The sequence below is a fragment of the Eublepharis macularius genome, chromosome 1 (assembly GCF_028583425.1).
Source record: "Eublepharis macularius isolate TG4126 chromosome 1, MPM_Emac_v1.0, whole genome shotgun sequence".
NCBI lineage: Eukaryota > Metazoa > Chordata > Lepidosauria > Squamata > Eublepharidae > Eublepharis > Eublepharis macularius.
In genome coordinates, this window is record NC_072790.1 from 170,706,134 (window position 1) to 170,731,362 (window position 25,229).

The window sequence follows — 25,229 nt, forward strand, 5'->3', positions numbered from 1 at the left end:
GTTAGTTTACTCCCTAAGCTGGTTTGGGCATGGGAATGCCCCCAGAAGCAGTGGAAAATTATGCCTTGAAGGAAGGTGGAATAGCCCATAGGCATCCATTGTCACAGAAAAGTCATGCTTACTACTGCAGCAACCAATTCACTGGCAGCCCCATCCCACCTGTCAACACTGCCACATTCTCACCAGCGGCACTGCCAAAATGCTGGCTTCTGTGGCCAGGGCTTGGGGAGGGGCAGCCTGTACGAGAATGCACAGAAAGGACCCTCTGGGAACTGGGATATGCCTCACACTCGCACATGAGAGAAGAACTAAGTCCTGTTCATCTGACTAACAACCCCCTCTGACATTCGCCTACAGGTAACCCATCCCAAGTCGTGGCCCGGGGAGGACTGGTGGCACACCAACAGATAAGAAAGAGGCATGCAGTCAGCAGCCCTCACCCACTATTCAACGATGACCCCTTCACTGGCAGCGCTCCCAAACACTGGCACCATGACTCTGTGGTCAAGGCCCAGTGGGAGGGATGTGCCATGTGCCCAGGAGCCAATAATATGAGCAGTATAAACTGCACGTGAAGAGTCTAAATATATTGCAACTAACTAATGTCCAATGAAACACTGAAAAGAAATGAGAGAATGCTATTAATTATTCAGTTAACAAGCAATCCAAAGTAAAGAATCAATTATAGATTATAGAATAACATTCATGTTCATATGAAAAATCCAATAGGCAAACATATCCTAAATCATAAGTCAAAGCCGCTGCTACAATATTCTCAGTCCTTATGGTTGTATTGATCAACAGGTGCAGATGCCAATGAACAATCCAGATAAGTAAATGTGTAGTAGGTAAGTAGAATATAAGCAAAATCAAGTTACTGGAGAAGAGGCTTGTGATCCTTGACTGTTTGCTGCTTGATTATTTGACTGTTTGCCTTATGGCTCTGTGAATAGCACTTTATGATTGATTGGTGGAATTTGCATCCGCCCCAGGGAGGTTCTTTACGAAACATCAGGTATTCAAGCCAGCCCTGATTGTTGGGCAGGCGGGCTGCGTCCCCTTTGGGTGACCTGATTTCTTCCAAACCACCTGTTAAAAAGAAAGGCGACATTAATTTCTTCTCCAGTAACTTGGTTTCACTTATATTCTACTTACCTACTGGACATTTACTTACCTGGATTGTTTATCGGCACCTGCACCTGTTGAACAGTGCAATCATAAGACTACTGTAGCAGCGGCTTTGACTTATAACTTTGACTCATGGCTGCACCTTGTGGCCTGCCACCAGCCCTCCTCCCACCTCCCCACCTGCAGGGGTGGCTTGGGGTGCACTGCGAGGGTTATCCAGGTGATGTGGCAGGCCTGCCAGGAGGCCCCTGCTGGTGAGTGTGGCATGCCCTTGGGCAGATTGCAGTCCCCTCGTCCACCAGGGGGTGGCGTCTACTGGCCACTCCAGCAGTGTGCTCTGGAGCTGTCCTGACTGGGATGCCCTTGGAGGATCCTTCCCTGGAGATGGAGCGGTTGCCCCATGCCTCCCACAAAGTAGGCTGTACCTTTCATGGAGGGGGTATGTGATTGTGTCCAGGTGCGGTGGCGAGGCTGAGCTGTCTAGGTGCATGGTGCCTTGGCTGCTGGCCTGACTCTTACCAAATGCTGGGGGGTGGGCATGCGCCCCACCCGCCACTCAGACAAACAACTGCCTCTGCCTGGGTGCACAGCCCTTCTTGGGATAGGTGTTTCTGTGGGGTCACAGTGAGCATATTCATAGGGTGTCTTTCCACCCCAATCACCTGGTCTCTGTGGGGGAAGGGGATTGCAACAACGGGCAGCACTGGGGGGCACCCATGAGGGGGCTGGACCTCGATTGCCCATCTAAGCTTGATGGGAGCACAAGGGCCCGCTTCGCTGGCATGTGGGCCCCCCTCATGGATGGCTTTCCCTGAGCTGGCACCTTGATACAGGTACTATGATCATGGTGGCCTGTGGTCCCTGGCTGCCTGCTCTCTGGCAGGGGGGATGGAGCAGTCGATACGTGGCAGAGATTGCTGCCTCCACTTTGGATGTACCTTGCTTGCCACTTGCAGGCCTGTCAAGGGGGTGGCACTGCCATTGGAGGATGCTGGCAGGGTTGTCAGGGAAACAACTGGGTGTGCACTCCCTGCTGCAGTCTTGCCAAGCCTTGTGGGCTCAGCCGCTGGTGTAGCTCTCCCATAAAAATCCTTAGGGAGGGGACAAGTGGCGCAGCACATATGCAGGTGTGCAGGGGCTGGTGGGAAGGCAGCCCTTAGGACTGTACTGTCCATGGACCAAATGGCTGTTGTCACACATGACTAATGCAGAATGAGATAGGTGACAAAGCCTGGCATAAAACAGGTGTGAATTACCTTTACGTGAAAAGAAGATAAGCAGTTGCAAAACATGTAATTTCACTTCAGAATTTATGTTGCATTCCCAGGCTAGTCATTGACATGGTGAACAGATCACTTCAGATTGGTTGGAATGGGGATTGTTATGGGGCAGGGGGGGATTTCTTTTTTTGAAATTCAGTTTTCTAGAGATAGCCATTGATGCCTCTTATTCTCTTTTTTCCTCATTCAAGTGCAAGGTTTCTCTTTAATTTCTTTTTGAAGAGAAATCAAGGCACCCTTTTGTAACTTTAGCCTTTGCAGTTGTCTTATGTTATACTCCCCAGATCGACGCTCTAGCACGAAGATACGAAGGCTTGGTAAGACATTGCCTGCCTCTGAGCATCCACAACATGAAATTCGGAAATTTTGCACAATTTCATTTCCGGTCCCTCTTCAAATGTCTTTTTGATCAAAAACGAATTGTTTAGAAATTGACTCCAAATTCCTAAAAAAAAAAAAAAAAAGGGAGGGGGGAGAAGATCATTGGATTTCAGGGAGAAACTGGGTAAAAAAAAAATATTTTAACAACTCAAGTTGGAACCTCTTTTACTGTTTTGCTTCTATGCCTTTCATGAAAGCCTATTGCCCAGAAATTAGGACTCTTATTGCAATCATTTCTGGCCAATGTAAAATAAGTTAGAAACAAATGGGAAGATTGTAGTTCAAAACCGGGGCTCTGAAATATTGTTACTTACTAAAAGGGTAAATTACAGCTAGCTTCAAGAAAGTCTTCAGTGTATTAGAAATGTTTTTAGATTGGTTAAAAGGAGTAGAATAAAGGAAAGGAATTTAGAGGGAATGGTTGCAGGCAGCAAATAGTGGCTCTGGAAAGGGGATACGTGGGAATTGTCCCTCAATGCACATCAAAATACCCACTTAGCAACCAGTGGGAACCAGATAAGATGCAAGTGCGGATGTGCATGCAGATGTGCATCTCTGTGTATCCACACTGGCTAGGAGCATGGGAAGCTGCTTAGCCATGCAGGCTTCCATTGCTGGATCTGGAAAATGTATTTAAATTGGATGTGGAAAATTGCTCTAACAACAGATCCATTTATACTGTAGGGTAGTTCACACATCATAACTAAGTCCTTGCAAGAAGACTCAAAGGGAACTACTAATACAAGAGATTTCAGTGCAAAGGAAAATAGTCTATAAATGAGTCAGTGATGCAATATGTGGAACACAGAAGACGTGGGGTATTTTTTCTGAATAAATTAGTGAAATTGGCTTGCAGAGTGAGAGGATTTCACTTCTGGAGAAAGGAGTAACTGGCATGATACAGTCCATTCCCATCTGAATAAGCCCAACAGTGGGAAGGGAGCAATATTTCTCCAGGTGTCTGTCCAAACCTCAGAAATGGACTACTATCAGTGAGTCCTCCTGGGATTTAGTGTGGACAGCCTCCATTTCTCCCAGGTTGTAGCCCAGGGGGGGAAAGCCAGATCTAAACATGCCCTTATTTACAATTGGAAACATCTATTGCGAGGCCTACTATGACAAATATTAAGGACCACTTTTGTACCACAGCTTGGTGCCTCAGGTTCCATTTGGCTTAAAACCCTCTTCTCCTTCGCCACTATAAACATAAACTGAAAAATCACAGTAGGATATGAAATGTCAGCAATAATTGGATTTTTCATGGGAACGATTCCATTTGAAGAATACTGAATACATTCCACTGATGCTTACAGATGGAATACTAGGGTACAAAATAGTATCATTTATCCCTATAATCTTATTCAAACTGGTAATAAGCAACATATTTGGTAAGTGACAGTGATTCTCTATTGGATGGAATTTAATAAATGAAGTGTAGAAAAAGGCCTATTTTATAATCAAAATGTAGCTTCCTTTCTTTTTTAATGTTAACGCAGCCTTTCTAGCTTCTGCCTGTACCTGATTATTTGAGGTATATTGGTTTCAGTCTGATGCTGAAGGCAACCAACCCTAAAGGGCAGTTATATTTCTAGAATACATATAGATTAACTGGATGGCATCACACACCAAGGTCTGGGGAAGAGAAAGAGCATGAATCATTAGGTCTGAAGGCAAGGCAAACTTTCCTCCATGTGGATCACAAACAGTAGTAGGTGGCTGCTGCTATTAGTGGCATCACAATTTCAGAACAAGGAGAACATCTGAACAAAGAAATAAATCAAGTAAGAGAATGAGGTTATTATGTGAAAATAAGGAAGGCAGAAGAAGATGGTGAGAAGAGACAGCAGGGTAACGCTTGCTATTCCAACAATAAATGGAGTCAGTAGATGCCAATCAGAATAACTCTGCCTACTCATATATACGTAATAGTCAGAAGGAAACAACATATGGGAAGTTGCTTCCCATGACTTTCTTATGCTTCCATCTTATCCCAGCATATAGAAGAGTCAAATGCATTAACAGTAAGAGGAACTGTGGCCATTTATTGGGTTCCTTTGATATCACAAAGGCCTCACATAGAAAGTTTGTTCAACTACTTAGTTTGAATCCATTCTACTGCGATTACTGACTCTATGTGGATTATGGTGTTGCAGAACTGCTATTGCCTGTGATACACACAGAGATGTGAATGCCTGGAAACATGGAGACATTACTGGACATTTTTTGGGAGGGATTAAAAACTCTCATGAAATATTTACTTTTAGAATGATGAGTGACATGCTTCTAAAGCAAGATTTTAAATGATGAGTGATAAGCTTGTAAAGCAAGATTTTAAAATACTTTTGCTTCCTGTTATTCCCTTAAAATGCTTTCTTATACCTATCTAAGACTATCTAAAGTAGTTGGCAGTTAAAATTCCTGTATAAGTCATGTACAACTCTCAGATCCTCTTACCTGCTGTCAGTTCTTTCTTCTGCAGCATAATAAAGAAACTGGTCGACATCTGAAAATATTTACATCAAATCAAGAAATATTCTAAGATCTGAAAGAGCACAGAAGCTTGTTTCAGTCCCTGAATATCTTCAGTCAGTGGAGATAAAAATGAAAGTTGGAAGCTATTACTTTTATCAACTGGTTCTGATTAGTGAAAGAAACATAGTAATAAAGAATATTGATATTTTTTTAAATGATAGCTAATTTTGTTCAGAATGACTATATAACCCTTACTGTATACAGATGTTGTTATTATTATAAAGTCTAACTCTATATCCAGATTTACAGACGTGCAGTGATTGGTTAGGTGACAGGCAGAGACTATTTTTCCACAGAGGTGCAATGTAACCTTAAGCAGAGTTCTAAGTCTGTTGATGTCAATGGACATAGAAGGATGTAACTCTGCTTAAGATTGCATTGTTGGAAGCTATTTGAAAGAGGATCCTCACTTGTGATGTTGCCTCTGGTAAGCAAATGTTGCAGGTTTCTGAATAGTGTGGCGAGTGCATATAGAGGAAGCTGTTTTGATTATGTGAGTTATGATTATTTACTGTATTAAAAGCCAAAAATGCAATAAACTTTAAGTTGTCCAGAACATTTTTAAAAACTTTGTTTTGTTTACTATAGTGTTGATGGTTTATATTTTTTATTTTTCAAACCAGCACAGATTAACATAAGTTTAGGAACCTTATAGTGGCATCCTAAATAGGCCTACTCAGAATCCTACTCAAGTCTATCCACTGAGGCTTAATCTCTGGAAAGTGTTGTTAGGATTGCATTGTCAAGGCGCAGCAGCTTACAGTGCCATCTTTAAAATAAGATATATTCCTAATTTGCATTTGTAACAGATTTTAAAATTTGATAAATGACCTACAGCACAAGAGTGCATGATAACTATGTTATAAATGTTATGTAATTAAATTATTAAAGTAGAAATAGATTTGATAATAAAATATTGCATATATTCCAGTTTCCCTTAAACGTTCTGTCTCCCTCACATCAGCTGGGATAAAAAAAAATGAAACACACTGGAAACAAAAGTGAAGTAAGGAAAATTACTGACATTAAGGGAGCAGAGGAAGTTCTAACGTTCAATTTCATATTTTCAGTGGGACTTTATTGGATTGGCATTTAGTATTATTTCCTACCGTAAACCTTTAAAATGGGCTATTCCTTTCTGCTATAGCATCTCCAATGTTAGAAGTGTCAAACAGCTTGTTTTAAATGGCATCTACTATAACCATCTTTTCAACTGACCTTGGTCCTATTGCTTTTATAGCAACCTGTCATACCAAAATTTAGTAGTTAAATTCCTGACAGGAAAACGGAAAGATGGGAAAGGTTCACCTGCCTGTTTTTCTGCCATTTTAAATGAGGCTCTTAAAAACGAAACCCGACTTTAGGCCACATTCCTTTGACATTTCCATGAAAATGCATACGCTTGAGATGCACATCTAAAAATATTCGTTAGCTCTGCCGCTGCTAAAAGCGAAGCGTTATTCTCAAGCACTACAATCCCTTCCTAGGCACAGGCACGGTTCCTGTTCCTGTTGCTCAAACGGTTCGAAGTTTAGGTGAAGATGCTTTTTTTTTAGTCATTGAATCTACAGAAACGAAAACATAAAATGACCGATTGGATTTTGTTGTTGTTGCCTTGTCTCATAGCTGTTAAAGGCAGAGAAGGAAGCCTCGCGCAAGGTGAAGACGCAGGCGATTCCGGGTTTACAGCTTCTCCAAATGTGAAAACGAATCGGCAGCTGTACCAAGCACACTCTCCAGTATCAGTTTATTTCTTGCGGCGTGGAGAAAAAAAATGTCGGGAAGGCGGCCCTGCCGAGGATTCCCGGGGCTGCTCTCGCCTAGACGGGGAATCCTCAGGTCTGGGGGAAGAAACCTCCCCAGGGAGAGTCTTTAATCCACTTACTTCCGGGTTTATATCCCTTCTGCGCATGCGTACAGTCTTATCTCTCGCACCCCTACCCTATCTTGTTAGGCCGTACCATTAGTAGAAAATAGCGTAGAGGGGTCATCTGCCTCTCGCCCTCGTTCTGTTTACGTCTCTATTAGCCCCTAAGCCCTTTCAGCTTTAGTCTAGAGGCACTATCGCTATTCACGACGGTTAGGTGGGTCGGCCTACACCTTCCTTCCTTAACATTTAGTCCCCACCTCTTCCTGGGTGTTGGTACGCTCCTCTCCCAGTCGAGCCTGCGGCCGGGCAAGTCCACCGTACTCGCCCGAGGGGGAGGTGCCGAGGGCATTGTTGGGTCAGAGGGCACGCACCGCTTACGGGGTAGCGCGTTGGGGTCCGTCACAAGCCCCCGTCAGCTGCCGCCCGCGGCTCAGTGTCACCTCCAGCGCCACAGGGTGCGGCTGCCTTCCCTTCCGCCGCCGCCGCCGCCTCCTCCTCCGCCTCTTCACCCACCCTGCCGTCGCCGCGGTGGTTGCGCCCGACTCCAGCTGACCGGCCTGGAATCCCGGCTTCGAGCCCCAGCCTGGACCCTCCCCAACCCCGAGACCTGGTGCTGCCGCCGCCATGGGAGACGCCGGCAGCGAGCGCAGCAAAGCCCCCAGCTTGCCGCCCCGCTGCCCCTGCGGGTTCTGGGGGTGAGTACGTGGTCGGGGGAGGAGGCAGGGAGCGGGCCGGGCTGGGGGTGGGGCCCTCCTTGTCCCCGGGCTGGGTGGGCGAAGGAGGCCTGGGGGCGCAGAGGGGAGCGAGGGCTGCTGTGGGACTGCCGCCTCCCTCTCTTTCGGCTTCCTCCTGCGCTCCCTTCGCTCCCGCCCCCTGCAGTGGGGCGGCCCTGCTCCTGTCAGAGGAACCTCTTCCCGAGGCCTGTGGCTGCCTGGGCTGCATCACAGTGGTGGGCCGGTGGGGCCTGCGCACGCCTCCTGAAGAGGGTGGCAGATCGAGCCTCGCTGCTGGAAGGAATGACACCAGCATGCCTCTTCACGTTATCTTCTGCCCTTGCTTCATGCTTTCCTTTCCCCCGCAGTACTCAGTGATTCAGTCGCCACATTCTCTCTTCTTCCTGTCCTCTCTCTTCGTGTGGCATGTTCTTGTTGAGTAATTCTCAGGTATCACAAGTATCCCAACTTGTCTTGCTCTCTAGGTGTGACATCTTAGGGTGGCCCTGGCTGTCGTTGCTCCCTGAAGGGAGCAGCTTCAAATCTCTCCCGCTTTCCTTTCTGCAAGCGAATAAAGAAGTTTGAAATTGTTCATCTGGATAGTAATAATGATAATGGCATAAGCAGTGTTATAGCAGTGGCAGCAGTACTGAGGAATTTTCCTTGACTTCCTGGTCACAGACAACCTAATAATTCCAGCTGTTGTGGACTGTGTGCGCCTATAGAAAGGCCAATTCATATTTAAAGGCTATTTCTTAGGCCTATATAAGAATAGAAGGGGATACTAACACATAGGTATGGTTCTGAAATTTTCTGTGATGAAAAAATGTTCTGTCCTAAGTTGTGTTCTGGTATTTATGGAGTAACATACAGGTTTCTGGAAAAAGTTTAAATACGTTGTTTGGAGAGACTTTAGAAAATGAGAAGACCAGGCAAGAAGCTTAACATATTTTGTGTAATGACTGCTTGGTGTAGTGGGCAGATGAAGGAGTTTCTAGAAGACCCAAGTTCAAATTCCTACTCTGCCTTGAAGCTTACTAGGTGATTTTGGGCCAGTCACTCTCAGTCTAATTTACCTCACAGGGTTGTTTAGAGGATAGCCACCCTGAACTCCTTGGAGGGATGATATACTAAATAAATAAAATCAGTCATTAGTGATCTATGTTGTATTGTTGGACTGAAGTAGTCAGGTCCTGTACAAAGTATGGGCAAGCTGAAGAAAATGTGAAATACAACACAGATTTCATTTATACTCCGCCTTCCTCTCCAATGGGAACCCAAAGTGGCTAACGTTGTTCTCTTGTCCTCTATTTCGCCTTCACAACAACCATGTGAGGTAGGTTGGGCTGACAGCATATGTCTGGCCCAAGAACACCCAGCGAGCTTTCATGGTAGAGTGGGGATTTGAACCTGGGCCTTCCAGATCCTAGTCCAATAATCTAACCACTATACTTTCAAAGAGTGTTAACTAAGTGTGATATAATTTTTAGAGGTAATCAACAATAGGAGCCTTTATAATCTGTTTGACCAGAAACATATTGATAGATCTTCAGATCAGAATTTTGATTGTTACTGACCTATGTAAGCAGAGCCCCTTGTTTCTGTATATAGCCATCTAACCTGGTGAGTAAGAATTCCTTCTTGGTGGGAAGGCTTTTATACTTGGACAAACCTTTTTCTTTGATTTGTGGTGTTGATTTGCCATAAGTAATATAGTTAAGTTTTTACAGGTTAGTGAATGTTTTTGTTCATATTTAACTTGAAGACTGGTACTTTAAACATAACACTATCTTTTATGCTGCTTGGAATCCAGAGGGACAGCCACTTTGGTAACTGCAAAGATAGTCTTACGGTGTATTAAATACCTTAAAGTCTAACAAATTAGTCTTTTCTGTGGCTAGTGTAATATCTATGTCCAATAAACAGATCATGGTTTCAAGGGGAACTCAAAGGCTGTCAGACTTTATTAGGTTTTAAGCGTATTGCCAAGTCTTTAGATGCTATAACTTAGGCTGTAAACTTATGCACCATTGATTCCCATCATGGCACTATGGGCACCATTGTACACGTCAGTGTGTTTCCTGGTGTCCATTTGTTTCTTAACTCTTGGGGAAATTCAGAGTGTCTTGAATGGAAGTGGGGGAGGGGACTTTTGGGTCACATTCTGCCAGCTGCCTGACTACCAAAGTGCTGAGCACTTGTGTCATAGACGTGAATGCACTCTTAACTTGGCCACGCTGACAAATTCATTTCTATGGACTTATCAGTCTGTGGTTGCAGACATGCAGAGAGAAAATCCTCCCCAAACAGCAAAGCAACGAGTTGCTCTTGTCCCCATTGGTAGCCATTTTGTGATGGTCGTGCCCAAATGACAGACACATTGATTGCTCCCCTCCTTTCGTAATGCCTATTTTGTGGTGGCTACCTTTAATGTTTCTCAAATTCAAAAAAGTTTCCACAGGCTAAACAAAGTTGGATACCTGCTGTCCACATTGACAAGCGGATAAGTCCCACTGAAAACAATGACTCAGATAGGCATAATGTTAGGCAGATTCTACTTTAAAACTACATGGTCCTTTAAAGGCATTTTCTGCATTTCACTTGGGAGCACTGAAGAACATTCATTCACATTTTTGCACCTTCTTTTTCAATTTTCTTCTCAAAGATTTTGATTCCTGTGTCTTTTGCTTCGGTTTCACTTCTCTGCATTTAAAATGTGTTTAAAATATCTGTCTGGCTACTGGCAACAGAATTGCATCAGTTCCCGAAGTAAAAAAGATCTGCAAAGAAGAACATTTGTTTGTGCGTGAAGACAGATCAGTTTTGACCTGTTTCAAGTTAGAAAAGTTGTTAAACTAGATACTTGACCCACGTGGAAAATGTCTCCATTTGTAATACTGTGGTTTTTGTTCATATATAACTTGATGCAATTATTGGTAACTAACATACAATTCAAACAATATATCTTTCTTGGAAAGTTCTTTTAATAATATGAGGGACTGAAAAGAATTTTCTCCATTTTGTATTTGTCTCTGCCAGAGAACAGTATTAGTTATTTCCTTCAGTTTACTGTTGTGGTTCTCTTCAGTTCCAGTTTGACCAGGCAGCAAGTGTTGTGCAGTGGTTATAGTGTCAGACTAAGTCTGGAGACACTTGTGTTAAAATTCCCACCATGAAGCTTTGGGCCAGTCCCACTCAATGTAACCTATTTCATAGTGTTATTTGTAAGGGTAAAATGGAGAAAAGCATTAATATGCCACAGTTAGCTCCTTGGAGGAAGGCTAGAATAAAAATGAGATAGATCACCTGAATTATGTTCTGACTATTTCTCAGTGTTGTGCTATCTTCATTGCTAGTATGTGTAGGCCCAGTCCAGAAAACTTACGTGTTGTATATATGTGCCAGAGACAACTGATACAGACTGAGGTTTCTTTGACTATTCTGTGCAGCAGTGACAAAGACAAGCAATATTTTATACTGAACAGGGCTTTCTGCATTTTCAGCAGTGGGAATGTCAAAGATACCTCTAGTTGTATATGTATTTTCTTTGTAGGCTTATAGTTTGCATCACAGCTATATTCCTGTGTTCCTGCACCTGGTTATTAATAGCAGCATTGAATGATGATACTCTTGTGGAACTCTACTGGGTGATTCCTACTAATAATAAGTATAAGTCCTTTTGGATTGTCACCAAGTTGTATAAGATTTGTGCAAGACGAAGTCAGGTGTTGCTAAAGCAGTGACATATGAGTAGACATTGAACTGTATTTGTTTCTTTATTGCATAGGACTTCAGATAATTTGGAGTGCCATTCTAAACCACCACTGACCACTTTTAAAAGTCCTCACTAGCACACTTTAGCCACTTTTTTTAAAAAAAAGCTCATCTATTACAATTCTGCCTCCTTAGTATAACAACTAAAGCAGGCATTAATTAATGTGTATTTTCTTTTAATGGCTTGGCTTTCTTATTGAGAAGTATTCCTAAGTTATTGTTTGTTATTCAAATTGCCAGTCATTTGCTCCTTTTGTGGATTGAATGTCACCTTTAGCTGAACTGAGAGATGCTGATTGTCTAGCACCAAGAGGCTACACACCTGTTGTCTCAACAGTTTTCTGATAGTATTCAAAGAGCATTGTGTTCATCAAGTATGTCTCAAGAAAAATAATTCAAGGGGAGTAAACAAAAGTGTGTGTGTTGGGGGGGAGTTATTATCAGTGAGAGACATCCTTAATCGCTGAACTTTCTGAGGCTTGAAATAAAATAGCTGACTTGTTTACACGTGTGTTTCTGAGGATTTAAGGCAGTGAACAAGCTCCTTTGGCATTTACTTATTGTAGGGGCTGGTGAAGCCTAGTCAAGCCCCATAATAGTATAGATCCAGCTACATAAATATGCTTTTCCTGAGCCACGTGGAATAGCTGCTAGAGTTTGAGGCTGGTCATTTTGGTACAGTAGGATGTGAGGTAACAAAACAAATTTCGGTAATTCTCAGTTCTGTACAGAAAAATACATTTATTGTATCATTTGTCGTTACAGAACTAACTTTATGATGCATTTGAAACAATAGAACAGACTAACACGGCTAACTCCTCTGCATCAATAGAAGCATGATCAGACATGTAATCATTTTTTTCTGTGATTCTTCAGTTTTTTGAGGAGGGGAGATTTTAATTTAATTTATTACATTTATATTCCGCCCTCCCCGCTTTCACGGGCTCAGGGCGGATAACAAAAATACAAATGTTAATACCATTAAAAACATTTTAAAACAGTATATCTAATCATTAAAATTACAGCTATGTATATCAATGTCATATATGTGGATATGTACCGTGTCCCTTTTCAGTGGACAGTTTTTTAGACCTAAGTTCCACATATGTGGATATTTTGGAAAGTATACTCATGCTTGCATGTGGAAAATTATAAATTGAAGCTGTCAAAATGAGCAATTGTGTTGTGAAGTTCTGGTATTTACGTTCAGTTTTTGCATGTATGTGAGTCCTGAGGACTTTTTTACAGTTCCGTTCCCAAGTAATTATCAGTGCAGCATGCTTTGATTTAATTTCCTACATCCAGTTTTTGCTTCATAAGAAAGTTTCCTTGATCTTAGGTATGAAAAGGCTGTTGTTGAACTTAGTGATGCAACTGAATGTTTGGGACCAATACTATTCAAAGATGGTACTAACATAGTGGCATTGTAAGGGAAATTCCTGAAGGCACACACAAAAGCAATTAAGTCTTGCATGTGAAAATATTTACTTTGCTATTTACACTAAAATCTGTATTTCTGGTATGTTTTGATTACATCTGTTCTTAGAATTTCTGAAGTTGGCTCTCCAAAAGTGAAGTGGGTTTTTATTGTTTCAAAATAACTTTGAAAATAGTTAACATTAAAAAAAACATTTATTATAGGTACTAGAGAGAGTCAGATTTTCAGCAAGCTTGCAGTCACTCTGATAGCTGAAGGGCTACTAAAATGCTGTTGCAGAAGATGGGAGATAAGGGAACAATGGTCCTGCTGTTTTGCAGGGTGGCTCTCTTCTATTGGCTGAGCTGCACCATGGAGCTGGCTGCTGCTCAGGCACAAAAGGCCATTGGGTAGCCTGGGGGAATGTTCCAGACCATTGCGACTGGGATGCTCAATTCGACACAACTGGTTCCTGAACTTGTTGCACTGTTTCTACATGAGGCATTGCTCTGAGAATCAAGACAGCAAGATGCTAGATCTCCTTCTGTGAATGGACAGAGACATCAAACAGTGTCAGAACTAAAGTGTCCCCAATCCTTGTGGTACCTATCCAGCTATGTTGTTACTTCTGTTACATAGAAAACATGTTTTGTTACTGGATCTTTTTCTAGTTGCTTGATTAAACAAGAAGGAGGTAGACAGTAGTTTATAAATACCTTAGCTTATGTGACTATACATTTTGGTTGGTTTTGGTGACCAACCAGAATTTGTGTTTTTTCCCCCTCAGTTCTACTTTCCCTATGTGGAAGAAGCATAGTCTTGTACGTGATGTCACTGTGAGCTTTGTAAGGCTTCTGAGGTCTTGTGTAACTCTAAGGGCAATCCCCTGCCTTTCGCCCTGATTTGTCATATTTGTTTTTTATTTATTTATGTTATTTATAGTCCTCCTTTCTCACTGAAACTCAAGGTGAGATTATAGTGTAATATTAATACAGTCAGTATCAAGGATATTTCAATAAACAATGCCATAGGGTAAATAAATGCAAGTTTACAAAGACATAACATTAGCACAAAATCCTATACAGAGTTGAAGAAATGCTGGAATAGAGCATAAGCAATTTTAGGATTGACATTAGACAACATAGAACTACTCAGTATGGTCATATTTAAAGCAACAGATAGTACGTAAGGCAACTCCTTTGTGAAGCATCTCTTTGACACTACCTCCCTACAGTGCAGCCCTCCTATCTGAGTAAAAAGCCGTTTTGAATAATTCAGTTTTGCATCATTTGCAGAAAGTCAGGAGAGTGGAGGCTCTCCTGACCTCTGGCTGGCTGTTTCCCTTTGCAGTAGTGAGATATTTTTTCTCCTTTTAACCTCTTCAGCATTTGGCATGATGCCAATGAAAGTTCCAACCTTCTTCATGTTCTGGGGAAAAGTAGGAGCATTTGTCAGAATTTAAAAAGGCACTGTTCTATGTCAGTTAATGCATTTATGGACCCCATCTTATTTTATTGTTAAAATTGGTTTCTGTGGAGATATCATTTTTTAAATATTAAAGAGAATTCAAAGATTGAAAATCAAAGTGAACAGTTCACATAGCAGAGTGTTAGCATTAATCTTATTTCAGAAACTTCTTAATGAAACTCATATTCTACAAAATTTTCTGAATGAGTCTTTTACCACTCTTTTATAATAGGTCACTGCTGTAGCAATTTTTAAACCCTCATTCTGTCAGTTGATAAGTTTTCTTACTTCCACTTTTCCCTTACATATTCTCGCCACAGGTAACAAATTTTTCATATATTTTAAATATCTTAAAATAACAACTTTGAGCTCATAAGGAATCACATATCTTGTAATTTTTTCCTGCTGTATTTAAAATAAATGCCCCAAAGTATGAACTATTCGTAAAACTAAAAAAAGAGAAAGAAACAAGTCTGCATCTGGTGTAATTTTAATCTAATTTATATATGCTTGTAAATCGGATCACACCTAAGTGGCCTATTGTCTACCAATTATAGGAATAAGGAACACTAAAGCAATGCATTAATTAATATGCATTATGTATACACATGCACAATATTTTGTTGTATAGTGCTTTTGACTGGTCAAAAAATTGTCAAAGTCTTAACTTGTTAAATATAATTGGTTTGATACTTAATAATTTTATTTTTAGCATAACTAGCCATGAAGCAATTAAACTAACTTTTTAAAAAAGTATAATGAATTATTTTTACTTTTAACAATGTTAGGTAAGTTTTCTATAACTGAGAATGTTAGATTTCACTGACTTTTACTCTGAACACCAGAATCAGACTGCAGTTTGAGAAGGGGAAGGAGGGAGGGAGAGGAAGAGATAAAACGAAGCAGCTGCATTTATTAAACAAGTCAGTTTTAAAACTAGTTGAGCTAAGTAGGCAGCAGGATATATCTTCCTGTTAGGAGATACATGCAATGATAGCAGAAGGTCAAGAGGAGAGATTTTGTGAGGTCTTCCCCAATTGCTGTAGGGTTAGGAGGAGCAAGTCACTGCTTCTGCCCTTGCTAACAAATGAAACAATATTGAATTTAAACAAAGGTCTCAGTTCATGGTAACACATGTGTAATTAATGTATTGTCGAAGGCTTTCACGGCCGGAGAACGATGGTTGTTGTGGGTTTTCCGGGCTGTATTGCCGTGGTCTTGGCATTGTAGTTCCTGACGTTTCACCAGCAGCTGTGGCTGGCATCTTCAGAGGTGTAGCACCAAAAGACAGAGATCTCTCAGTGTCGACACTGAGAGATCTCTGTCTTTTGGTGCTACACCTCTGAAGATGCCAGCCACAGCTGCTGGCGAAACGTCAGGAACTACAATGCCAAGACCACGGCAATACAGCCCGGAAAACCCACAACAACCAACATGTGTAATTGATGTTAAAACGCTTTAAGCAAGACCATAGTGGCAGGGTGGCATTAATGGGTTTATGAAGAACTTAATAATATTTGAGTGATTAGCAGACTAGCATGCCAACGCTGGTGTCATTTGGGAAACGTTGTAATGAATACATGTAAATACAACATCCTTTTCCAGAAACAATGTGCTACTGACTAACACATCCTTTGGTGGTAATGTCCCAGAGCCATCTGTCTAGGTGAGTTGTTGAATTAGATGGATTATTTTGGTCATTTGTATGGCAAATCTTATTAGCAGATTTTGTTTAAAGTGTTCAGCAACCATACTGCATACTTTATCATGTGCCCTGAGACTTTTCAGGATTTTCTGTCAAAGGCCAGGACTTTGGAAGCAGCAGTGTAAAAAGCATATTGAAAAAGAGATCTATAGCCTGAGCTATGATTTACTCAAAAAAAAAGTTTTTCTGGGTTCATTGGCTTACTTTTATGTGCCTAGGATTTCAGCCTTAAAGAATTTTGTATCTTACTATAGGTAGCAATCCTTCATTAGAGTGACTGTCATTGTGTGATCCTGTTAATTTCTTTTAAAGTCATGAGCTATAGTTTTTAAAATGTTGTAAGCTAAGGAAGATATGCTGCTTATCATTACTTATTCTGGAATTAAGGTGTTAAGAGTTCCTGTCTGCTTTCTTCAGTGTAAAATGAGCTGTTGTGTGTTGTCCTGCTTGTTAAGAATTCTTTATGGCGTCCACTGCTGGAATAATTTTTTTTGCATTTTGCAAGTGGCTTTGTTTCCTAACTTGCTTGACCCCAGATGACAGTGAATCTTGCCACTGAGAAGTCTGGCTTCTGTCTTATTACCGAGGCAAGTTTGATTGCTGTTCTTCTGGCTTTGGAAGGCTGACTAGGAAAATCTCCTTCCTCTAAAAATAGCACTATAAATGAAATACTTTTGAATTTTGCATAGCTTACTCAGTGCCCATTTGAAAAATCTCTTCCTTTATACTTGAAGAACTGTAGCTTTCTTGAATCTTGATACTGAGAGTGACCTCCCTCTTAATTTCTTGAATTTCTTGAATAATTTCAACTGAGAAACCTCAAGCATCCCAAAATGTTGGATGAAGAGGAGGAAACTATCAGTTACTGATGATTTCAAAAAGCCTTGCTTTGGAGTGACTTGTTACAGTTGTCGGGTACCTCATTACATTTAGTTGGCCAATACTGTTGATAAGTAGCCATGTTAATTTGCAGTCGAAGAGTAAGAGCTATGTCCAATAGCACCTTAAAGACCAACTAGATTTTCAAGGTATGAGTTTTTGAGAGTCAAAGCTTCCTTCATGAGACAGATGAATAGTTGTCATTGTAGGCGTTACTCAGTGTCATTTTAATATTGTTTAGTTCAGTGGTATTTGCTGCATGACCCACAGAGAGCCGCATTTGTATCATGACTACTGACCCACCTCACCAGATACATTTCTGAACACAAGACTTGTTGGAGGAATAAATTTTTGACACCTTTTATCGGTTTTCTTCCTTAAAACATCCACTATGTTTCTAGTATTTTCTCCCATAAATAGGGAAAAATATTATTATGGTAACAGTACTGTGTATGTGGGGTCAGTGTACTACTGCAAAAGCTTGCTTTCTGAGATGGCATCCTGGATTACATTGTCTGAATCTAACAGACACTATGGATACTACCTGTCTCATCCACTGGGATCGAGGACAGAGAATTTTCCTTCCCTTGACTGTCTTTGTTGCTGCTACTGTTCATTCCCTGTCAGGAATGCAGATAATTGGGGTGAGGATGGATAGTATTCTTCTGTCTCATATGCTTTTTTCCCATCCAAGCCACAGAGAAGTTCAGTACCTGGGAAGCTTGTTTTCATTTGAAAATGAGCACTTGGAACTGCTTGAGTAGGAACTTCATCAGCACTTCTAAGTACAGTTTTATTTCAGTTTGAGGTGCATGCTTACTCTTTTCTGTCCTTCAGTTCTTTTTGCAGTTGTAGCTTTGTTGCAGTTGCATTTTCTCTTATATTGTAGCACTTGAATAAAATATTCATGAATAAATTAATATAAAATCTTGTTTTCAGTTAAACCTGGTACTACACATTATCTTGGCAATTGCATATTAGCTGATGTGATGCAAAAGAGGAGGGTGAATATGAAGGAAAACAGGAGGCTTGTTGGTGGACTTGATCCTGCTTAATCATTCCTCACCTCCCCTGTGTACAACTACATATTAAACATGGAGGCATACTTTTATAGGAGCATGCATGCAGCTTGTTTCATCAAGCTGAATGCAGTCCACCAGCCATGTGTGACAGTTCACTACGGTCTTCTTTTTCATTGCTTGTCTGGTACTGCCCAAATGATAGCTGACAAGAATGGACAGGCCTAATCAGACATGAATGTATTGAAATCTTTCTAAGAATGTAGGCATATAAGTCTTTAAGGAATGATAAATCTCTATGTATTCCTCTGAAGGAAACTTTTTGTTGGATTTAGTCATAAGAGAAAATGAAAGAAGTTTCTCTGCAATTAAATTTAACATAATTAATTTGAAGTTCCTATGATAACTAAAATAGTAAATATGATATGACAACTGAAGGAAGAACAAATAATAAAGAACCTTGGAAAGTTTAAAACTAAATATTTTTTAAAAAGTTTTGAAAGCTGACCATGGTGTCTAAGAAAACAGAATTATATAATTGATTCTACAGCAGTTATCCAGAAATGTTTTTGTGACCTTGTATGAATTTATCAGTATGGTAATCAAGTGAATGTTCTTGGCTTAGGATAGTGAAGATAAGTGGGATGTAGAAAAATTGTGTTCAAGTACCAGATGGATAAACTTGATTGTAAATGGAATTATTGGCATTTAAAAAATAGTTATTTTTTTTAAAGTGAGCCTAGAATTTAATATAAAGAAAGGTGTTTAGATGTTGAATCTATAGTCTTCTGTTTAGCACATTTTTGTAATGTGGCTTGAAATGAATATGCTTAAACGATGGTTTTAATGTGTTTAAATGCACTTAATTTGTTGTCTTGTAGCCATTATAGTCTACTCTTCTATGTAAATAATCAACTTTGAGGAAAAACAAACATTACAAGCTTTTGGATACAGCTACATTCCAAAAGACCCCATCTTATATCACACTATCCATTATACTATGCATGTCAGGTGACATACTTCAACATTATGCTATTTGAAAATGGGCAAATGTGTGTAGTTAAAAGTATGAACGTTTAAGTCTACCTACCAGGTAACCAACATAAACATTTCTTCCCAATTCTTAGCTCGTGCTTGTGAAATATTCTTCTTATTTGATCTCTGAGTAAATGGTGTTCCTCACAGTTCTTACATGTGCACAGAGAAAAAGCAGTTTTGGATTAAAAATAACATCTTGGTATTTCATAAATTATCAGCTAAAGAATGTATTTTGTATCATCATCTCAAAATAGTAAAAATGTTGGCCCAGATCTAAAGAACTTCTTAATGGTTGCCCAAGAGCTTGAGTAAATCCAGTGAAGGTTTTTGACATAAAAATATTGTATGGAAGCCTTTTTTTTGTAAACTGCTTTTGAAAGTTCCCACCATATTAGAAGTAGTTTGCCATGTGACAGAAAGGGATGGTGTTTGAAGACGCGTATTCCCTTGAGTACGTGAACTAATTGTACAGTTCTCTGGGTTTTGATCTTTAATTGATAAATTGTATATTCAGTGAAGGAGTGTGTTGACTTTTTAAAAACTAGAATCCGTTAGGTCCACTGATTGCATTCTTGCTATGCAAGTATACAAACACATACTTCAGATCTCTCAGTGACTGTGCATAACTAATCTATACTAAATGATCCTGCAAGTGCACTTGAACATAAGTGCCTTTCTGGATCAGGCCAATCTTCACCTAGCCTAGCATTCTTTGTAAGAATCCCAGCAGCAACACTGAGAGCAGTTTTGAAATTTTGAGAGAGATTAGTGAACACTTATGAAAAATCGCTACTTTGGGAGGCAGGGCCAATCAGAAAAAGGCTGGAGGAGGCAGTTGTAAAATGATGGGAGACTCCAAACCAAACATCCTTCTGTAATGGAGCAACTGTTTCCGAATGCTGCTCCCTGCAAAGCCGAAGATGGAGTCTTCTGAAGCTGCTACACTGAGGAAAGACAGGATTGGCTTCTTGCTTTAGGAAGAAGTAAGAGGGTGCCAGAAAACACATTGGACAACATGACACCCATGTTGTGCCATGTTGGGATCCTTGTATAAAATAGTTAATGGCTCACTGTTGGGCAATGACCTATTTTTTTCTCTCTTAGGAGACAAAGTGTTTTTTTAAAAGTTTATAAAAAGCAGCAGACATGCCCAGTTTCTTTGAAAATATTTGAAGTATAAATAGAAAATGAAAAAAATGTAGCAGTGCCAGCCTAAGCAGAGTTGTATCTTTTAGATCAATTGAAATCAATGTGCTTAGAAAAAGATATAATTTTAAGGAATTGCACTGCAAATCACCTTGGTTTTAAATCTACGTAGCCTGTTCAGTGGTTACTAAATAATCTTGCCTAATTCAGAGAGTAGATAGTTAACATAGGGAATTTCATATACATCCTTGATAATGTTTTACATTTGCAAATATTTCACAAATTCTTGAGCATTTATTCTATTTAGAGTCTACACGGTTCTGATTTCCTGACATTGATAATCTGTTAAAACATTCATGGCAATGGTACATCAATTATTTCAATGGGAAATACTCTAGTGCCTTCTCAAAATGTATTTTTCTTTTTAACTTGGGACACAATTTGTTGAGATAAGAGAGCCTAAACTGTTGAATGGCCTTCATAATTTATTGATCCTTGATGATGTGTCAGTTGGATGGTACGTATCTATATTGGTAGGGGTGCTTCAGCATTCAGCTGATCTTTTAAAATTGTTTACTCTGAGTATATCATTCCCATTTCTAGCTTGATAGTTTTTAGGATAGTTAGATCCCCTTTTATCTGATGCATGTAATTTTTTTGCTTTGTTGATATATTGTACTATTGGTGGTATTGTTGTAGGCTGCCTTGTATGTTGTTATATAAAGAGGCAAGATATAAATAAATAGAATGCAGTCTGTTGCATTATTCTCCAGAAGCTGAAAGAATTCTTATTCTGTAGAGACAACTAAAAAATTCCAGTAATTATAGAGTAACAATTGATATGGATATTCAGTTAATAATATGTTCTCTTTATACATAGACTGCAAATCTACCTGGATGTGAAATCCACTGAATTTAGTAGTTTGAATGAACATACATATAGTCAGGCAGTGTATATCAGTGAAACTAGAGTATTTAGGTATCTTAGGCCCACATTTGTTCTGCTTCTTGATGATAGCACCAACATTTTGGAACTCACTCTTCCAGAGTTATTAATCTGTCACTGTCTGCCACCTGTGGGTGAAGTCTTTGTTTGGTCTAGCATTCCCTCAGTGAACCCTTCTTTCCTGTTCTGTGTTTGTAATTGCTGGGTCTATTTTTTGGTTTTTATTTTTTTGCTGTGAAGTCACTTACGGTTACCCCAATGGGTTTTCAAGGCAAGAGATGTTCAGAGGTGGGTTGCCATTGCCTGCCTCTGTGTAGCAACTCTAGACTTCCCATCCAAGTGCTATCCAGGGCTGACCTTGCTTAGTTTCCAAGATTGGACTAGCTTGGGCTGACCAGGGCTTTTCTATATCCCTCTATCTATATAATTTTGGGTTTAAAGTGGCTTTATGATAGTTCTATAGTGGTCTGCTTAAGTTTTAGTCATCTTGGTGGCCCAAATTGGGTAGAAATGCAGAGTATAAATTCTGTAGATAAATAATTTTTCTCTTACCTCTGATAATCCTAAAATTGGATAAGAGCTCTTAACTTAGTGAAACAGCGTAATATTCTGTTTGTTGTGTATATTGTCTTCCTCTGAGATGCCTGGAATTATTTATCCTGGAATATTCAATTAGTTTCCTGATGTCACGTTATTTGTAATTATTTGACTGCAGTATTGGCTTATTTAGAGATTACAAGAGGGGGAATTGGCAAGGGAAGGGGTCCCATCTTCCTCACTACTAGTTCTCTTGCTCACCCCAACCCACCTTTGTTACTAACTTCCTGATCCCCATCCTCAGCTGCTGCTTATACTTTTTAAAAAGTACCTTGTGTTGACTTAGCTCCCTGGATTTTATCATTTTTTTGAAGTTGCATCGTGTGCTCAAATATACACATTGCTGCTTCTTCTAGGGGTATATCCCCAATTTATTTCACTTCCAGAATTTCTGTGCAAATCAGAGCACTTACCTCATGTTTGTAGAAACATCTCCCTTTCCAGAACCTGGCACCATCATGGGGCTTTAAAAATCCATATTATAGGGCTGAGTTCAGAATTAGATATAATAGATATCTTGACCATAGAGTAGATCACAAAGTCCATACAGTGGGGTCAGGGGGGTTCTGTAAGCCTGGGGGAAGCCTCAGGTTTGCAGAAAAATTTGAAATATTTTTTAAAAATACATTGGGTGTAAGAAAAGCCCCCAAATCATAGAATCAATATTTACTTCTTTAAGAAGTATGCCTCTGAAATCTTGCAAGACAATGTTGTGAGAATTTGGTGGGCATTTGGGCAGCCTACAACCAATATTGCTGAAGTTTCCAAGCCGCAGTTAGGGCCAAGGCAGTCTGAGAGGGGGGAGAGAAACAGACTAAAAAAGGTAAAATGAGGAAGAGAAAATAAAGCTGCAAGAAGGAGAAGCAGAAAAAGTAAAAAAGGAAAGCTTCAGGTGGAGAAGGCAAACAGAAGAAGGTTGGGTGGGTGGTAGAAGAGAAAAAAGGAAGGGCTGCAGGCACTGCCAGGGGAGGCAGCCTGGAAAAGAGAATGGGTAAATGAGATTCTCATTGGTCTCCCACTTTATATTGATAACTAGTTCAGTTCTCATCTGTTTCTGTCTGAACAAGATAGTTTCAGATGGGTAGCTGTGTTTGTCTGCAGTAGAATAGCAAGATTAGAGTAGAGTAGCACCTTGAAGACCAACAATATTACCTGGATATAAGCTTTTGAGAATCAAAACTCCCTTCAGATACAAAGAGGAATGGAGATCCCAGTAATAAGATGGGAGGGGTGTTGCAAAGGTACCATGTAGCTTGATTAGAGTAAGGGAGAAATGCTTAGGGGTAGGAAATGCAGAAATTAGCATCTGTTGTGTCATAAAAATCCTATGTCCCCCATTCAGCTGGGGTGGGGGTGGGGTGGGGGTCTGTCCATTGTTCTGAATTTGTGAATCTCACATTGTAATCTCTCCTTGAAGCTTCTCTGATTGAGGACCTCCACTTATTAGGTCAACATCCTAGAATATTAAAACATTCTCCCATGGCTTTTAAGTGTTGTAATTCTTAATGTCAGAGTTATGTCCTTTTATTCTTTTGCATAGAGATTGACCTGTTTGTCCAATGTAGAGATTGGAAGGTATTGTTAACACTTAATGACATATATGACATTGGAAAATGAATAAGTGATTGAACTTGAGATGGTAAAACTGGTGTTGTTAGTTCCAATGATTGGCAGAGTGAATATGGGGACTGAACTGGTATCTTGGTTTTATTGTAGGTCCTGGTTCCAAAGTTGATATCCATGTTAGGAAGTGCATTATTGTGAGTGAGAAATTGCTAACTATTAGGGGCTGTCAGTGAGCAAGATAAGGTTTGCTTCCCAATGCTTGTGAGAGAGCATTATTGTCCAGCATAGTATGATTATTAAAGATACACTGAACTGGTTTGAGCTGAGAGCTATATGTGACCACCAGTGGCATTCTGTTGTTTCGTTTGGGCTTACAGCAAGTAAGGGATAACCATATGGAATGCACCTACTGTAGCTTGTCAAGGTTTTCATTGATCTTGTAAAAATTTTATCATTGTCATCATTATCATCCTGCCTTTCTCACTGAGATGCCAGGCAGATCCCACAGTACAAGTGAAAATACAGTATAATCAATGGCTAGGACATTTACTGAGCAAAGTAAAATAATGAACAAAGAACAATCAGGGAAATAGAAAGAGTAAGGGTATTGTAGCAAAAAAATGTTAAACAAGCATAGAGCTGAGCACAGAGATGAAATGTATCTGAAACAAAGCACAACTCATTTCCATGGCACGTTTAGCAGTGTGGAAACTCCCTAGTAGGCACATAGCTCTTCAGCAGACAGTGCCCAGTAGTGTAGCATTTAGTCCCCCATCCCTACCAAGGCATCTCTCTGAGCTATTTCTTATGACATAGTTCTGTAATTTGGGGAGAAAGCCCTCCTGTATAATTCAGTTTTGCATAGTTTGTGGAAAGCCAGGAGAGTGAGAGCTTTCCTGGCCATTCCATAAGGTGGGGTCTATCACAGAGAAAGCTTACCCTTGCCTGAAACAAGACTGAAAAATGTCCAAAGTACCAGAGTTGTTCAAGAAGGCCTGTAGTTGGTTAGCTACTGTAATTGGTTAGCTACTTAATCATTTTGTCCAGAAAATGCAGATTAGATAACTGGGCGATAAATGGCTACATCATTTTTGTCTAAGGATTTTTTTTTAAGTAGTGGGTGGATGACAACCTCTTTGAGAGGCTGAGGGAAAGTGCCTTGAGTTAGTGACTGATTTATAATAGACATTAAGGACTTTATGTGGTCTTTATAAGTGCTGAACATGTAGATCTTGAAAAACCTTTGGTAGTACCATAGAATGGAAGGACAATATAATTTCTGGCCTCTTTTCCAAGGTAGGGTTGACCTTAACAATATACAAATGCAGTTATTGACTTTGTCAACATCATCTCTGTGAGTTATGTAATTGAAAGATATATCCACTGTTTTCATATGTAGTGTAAAGAATTTAAAGTTTATCCTTGAATGAAAGTTCCAGTGTATAACATTACTCTGACAGATTAAAATGCTATTATGTTGGCAGGTATCAATATCATCTGGCTTTTTTGAGAATCTATTATATCTTTAAAATGTTACTGCTCTAACAAAAAAAATCAATACCTGATCAATAAAATGCATTTTTAGCTGGCAAAGGAAGCTGAAACCAGTTTGCAGAAGAAGATATTGATTTTCCTGTTAGATGTGACTGTTCTTGCTACTATTGTTTGTAAGTCTCAAGGATGAGGGAAATTTACCAAATTTATTTTTGTAACCCCCCCCCCCCCCCCGCCTCTCTGGTAACATTCCTTTTATAGAAAGAACCATCCTAGG

General features: G+C 40.0%; 1 protein-coding gene and 1 long non-coding RNA gene across 3 annotated transcripts in view; one reads left to right on the forward strand and one right to left on the reverse strand.

The window, feature by feature from the left end:
• Positions 1-628: 628 nt before the first annotated feature.
• Positions 629-5,960, reverse strand: LOC129328822 (uncharacterized). The gene is made up of 2 exons (XR_008596896.1): positions 5,244-5,960; positions 629-2,853 (listed from the first exon to the last, which is right to left on the reverse strand). It is a non-coding gene; the product is annotated as an uncharacterized LOC129328822 (long non-coding RNA).
• A 1,738-nt stretch (positions 5,961-7,698) lies between these two features.
• Positions 7,699-25,229, forward strand: part of ZFAND3 (zinc finger AN1-type containing 3) — a 291,436-nt gene continuing 273,905 nt past the window's right edge. Inside the window, exon 1 of one of the 2 annotated variants that reach the window (XM_054978108.1) lies at positions 7,699-7,886. In XM_054978108.1, coding sequence (XP_054834083.1) covers positions 7,816-7,886 — 71 coding nt within the window. In that variant the 5' untranslated portion in view covers positions 7,699-7,815. The remainder of the gene's footprint in view (positions 7,887-25,229) is intronic. The other variant, XM_054978100.1, reaches the window with a different exon arrangement.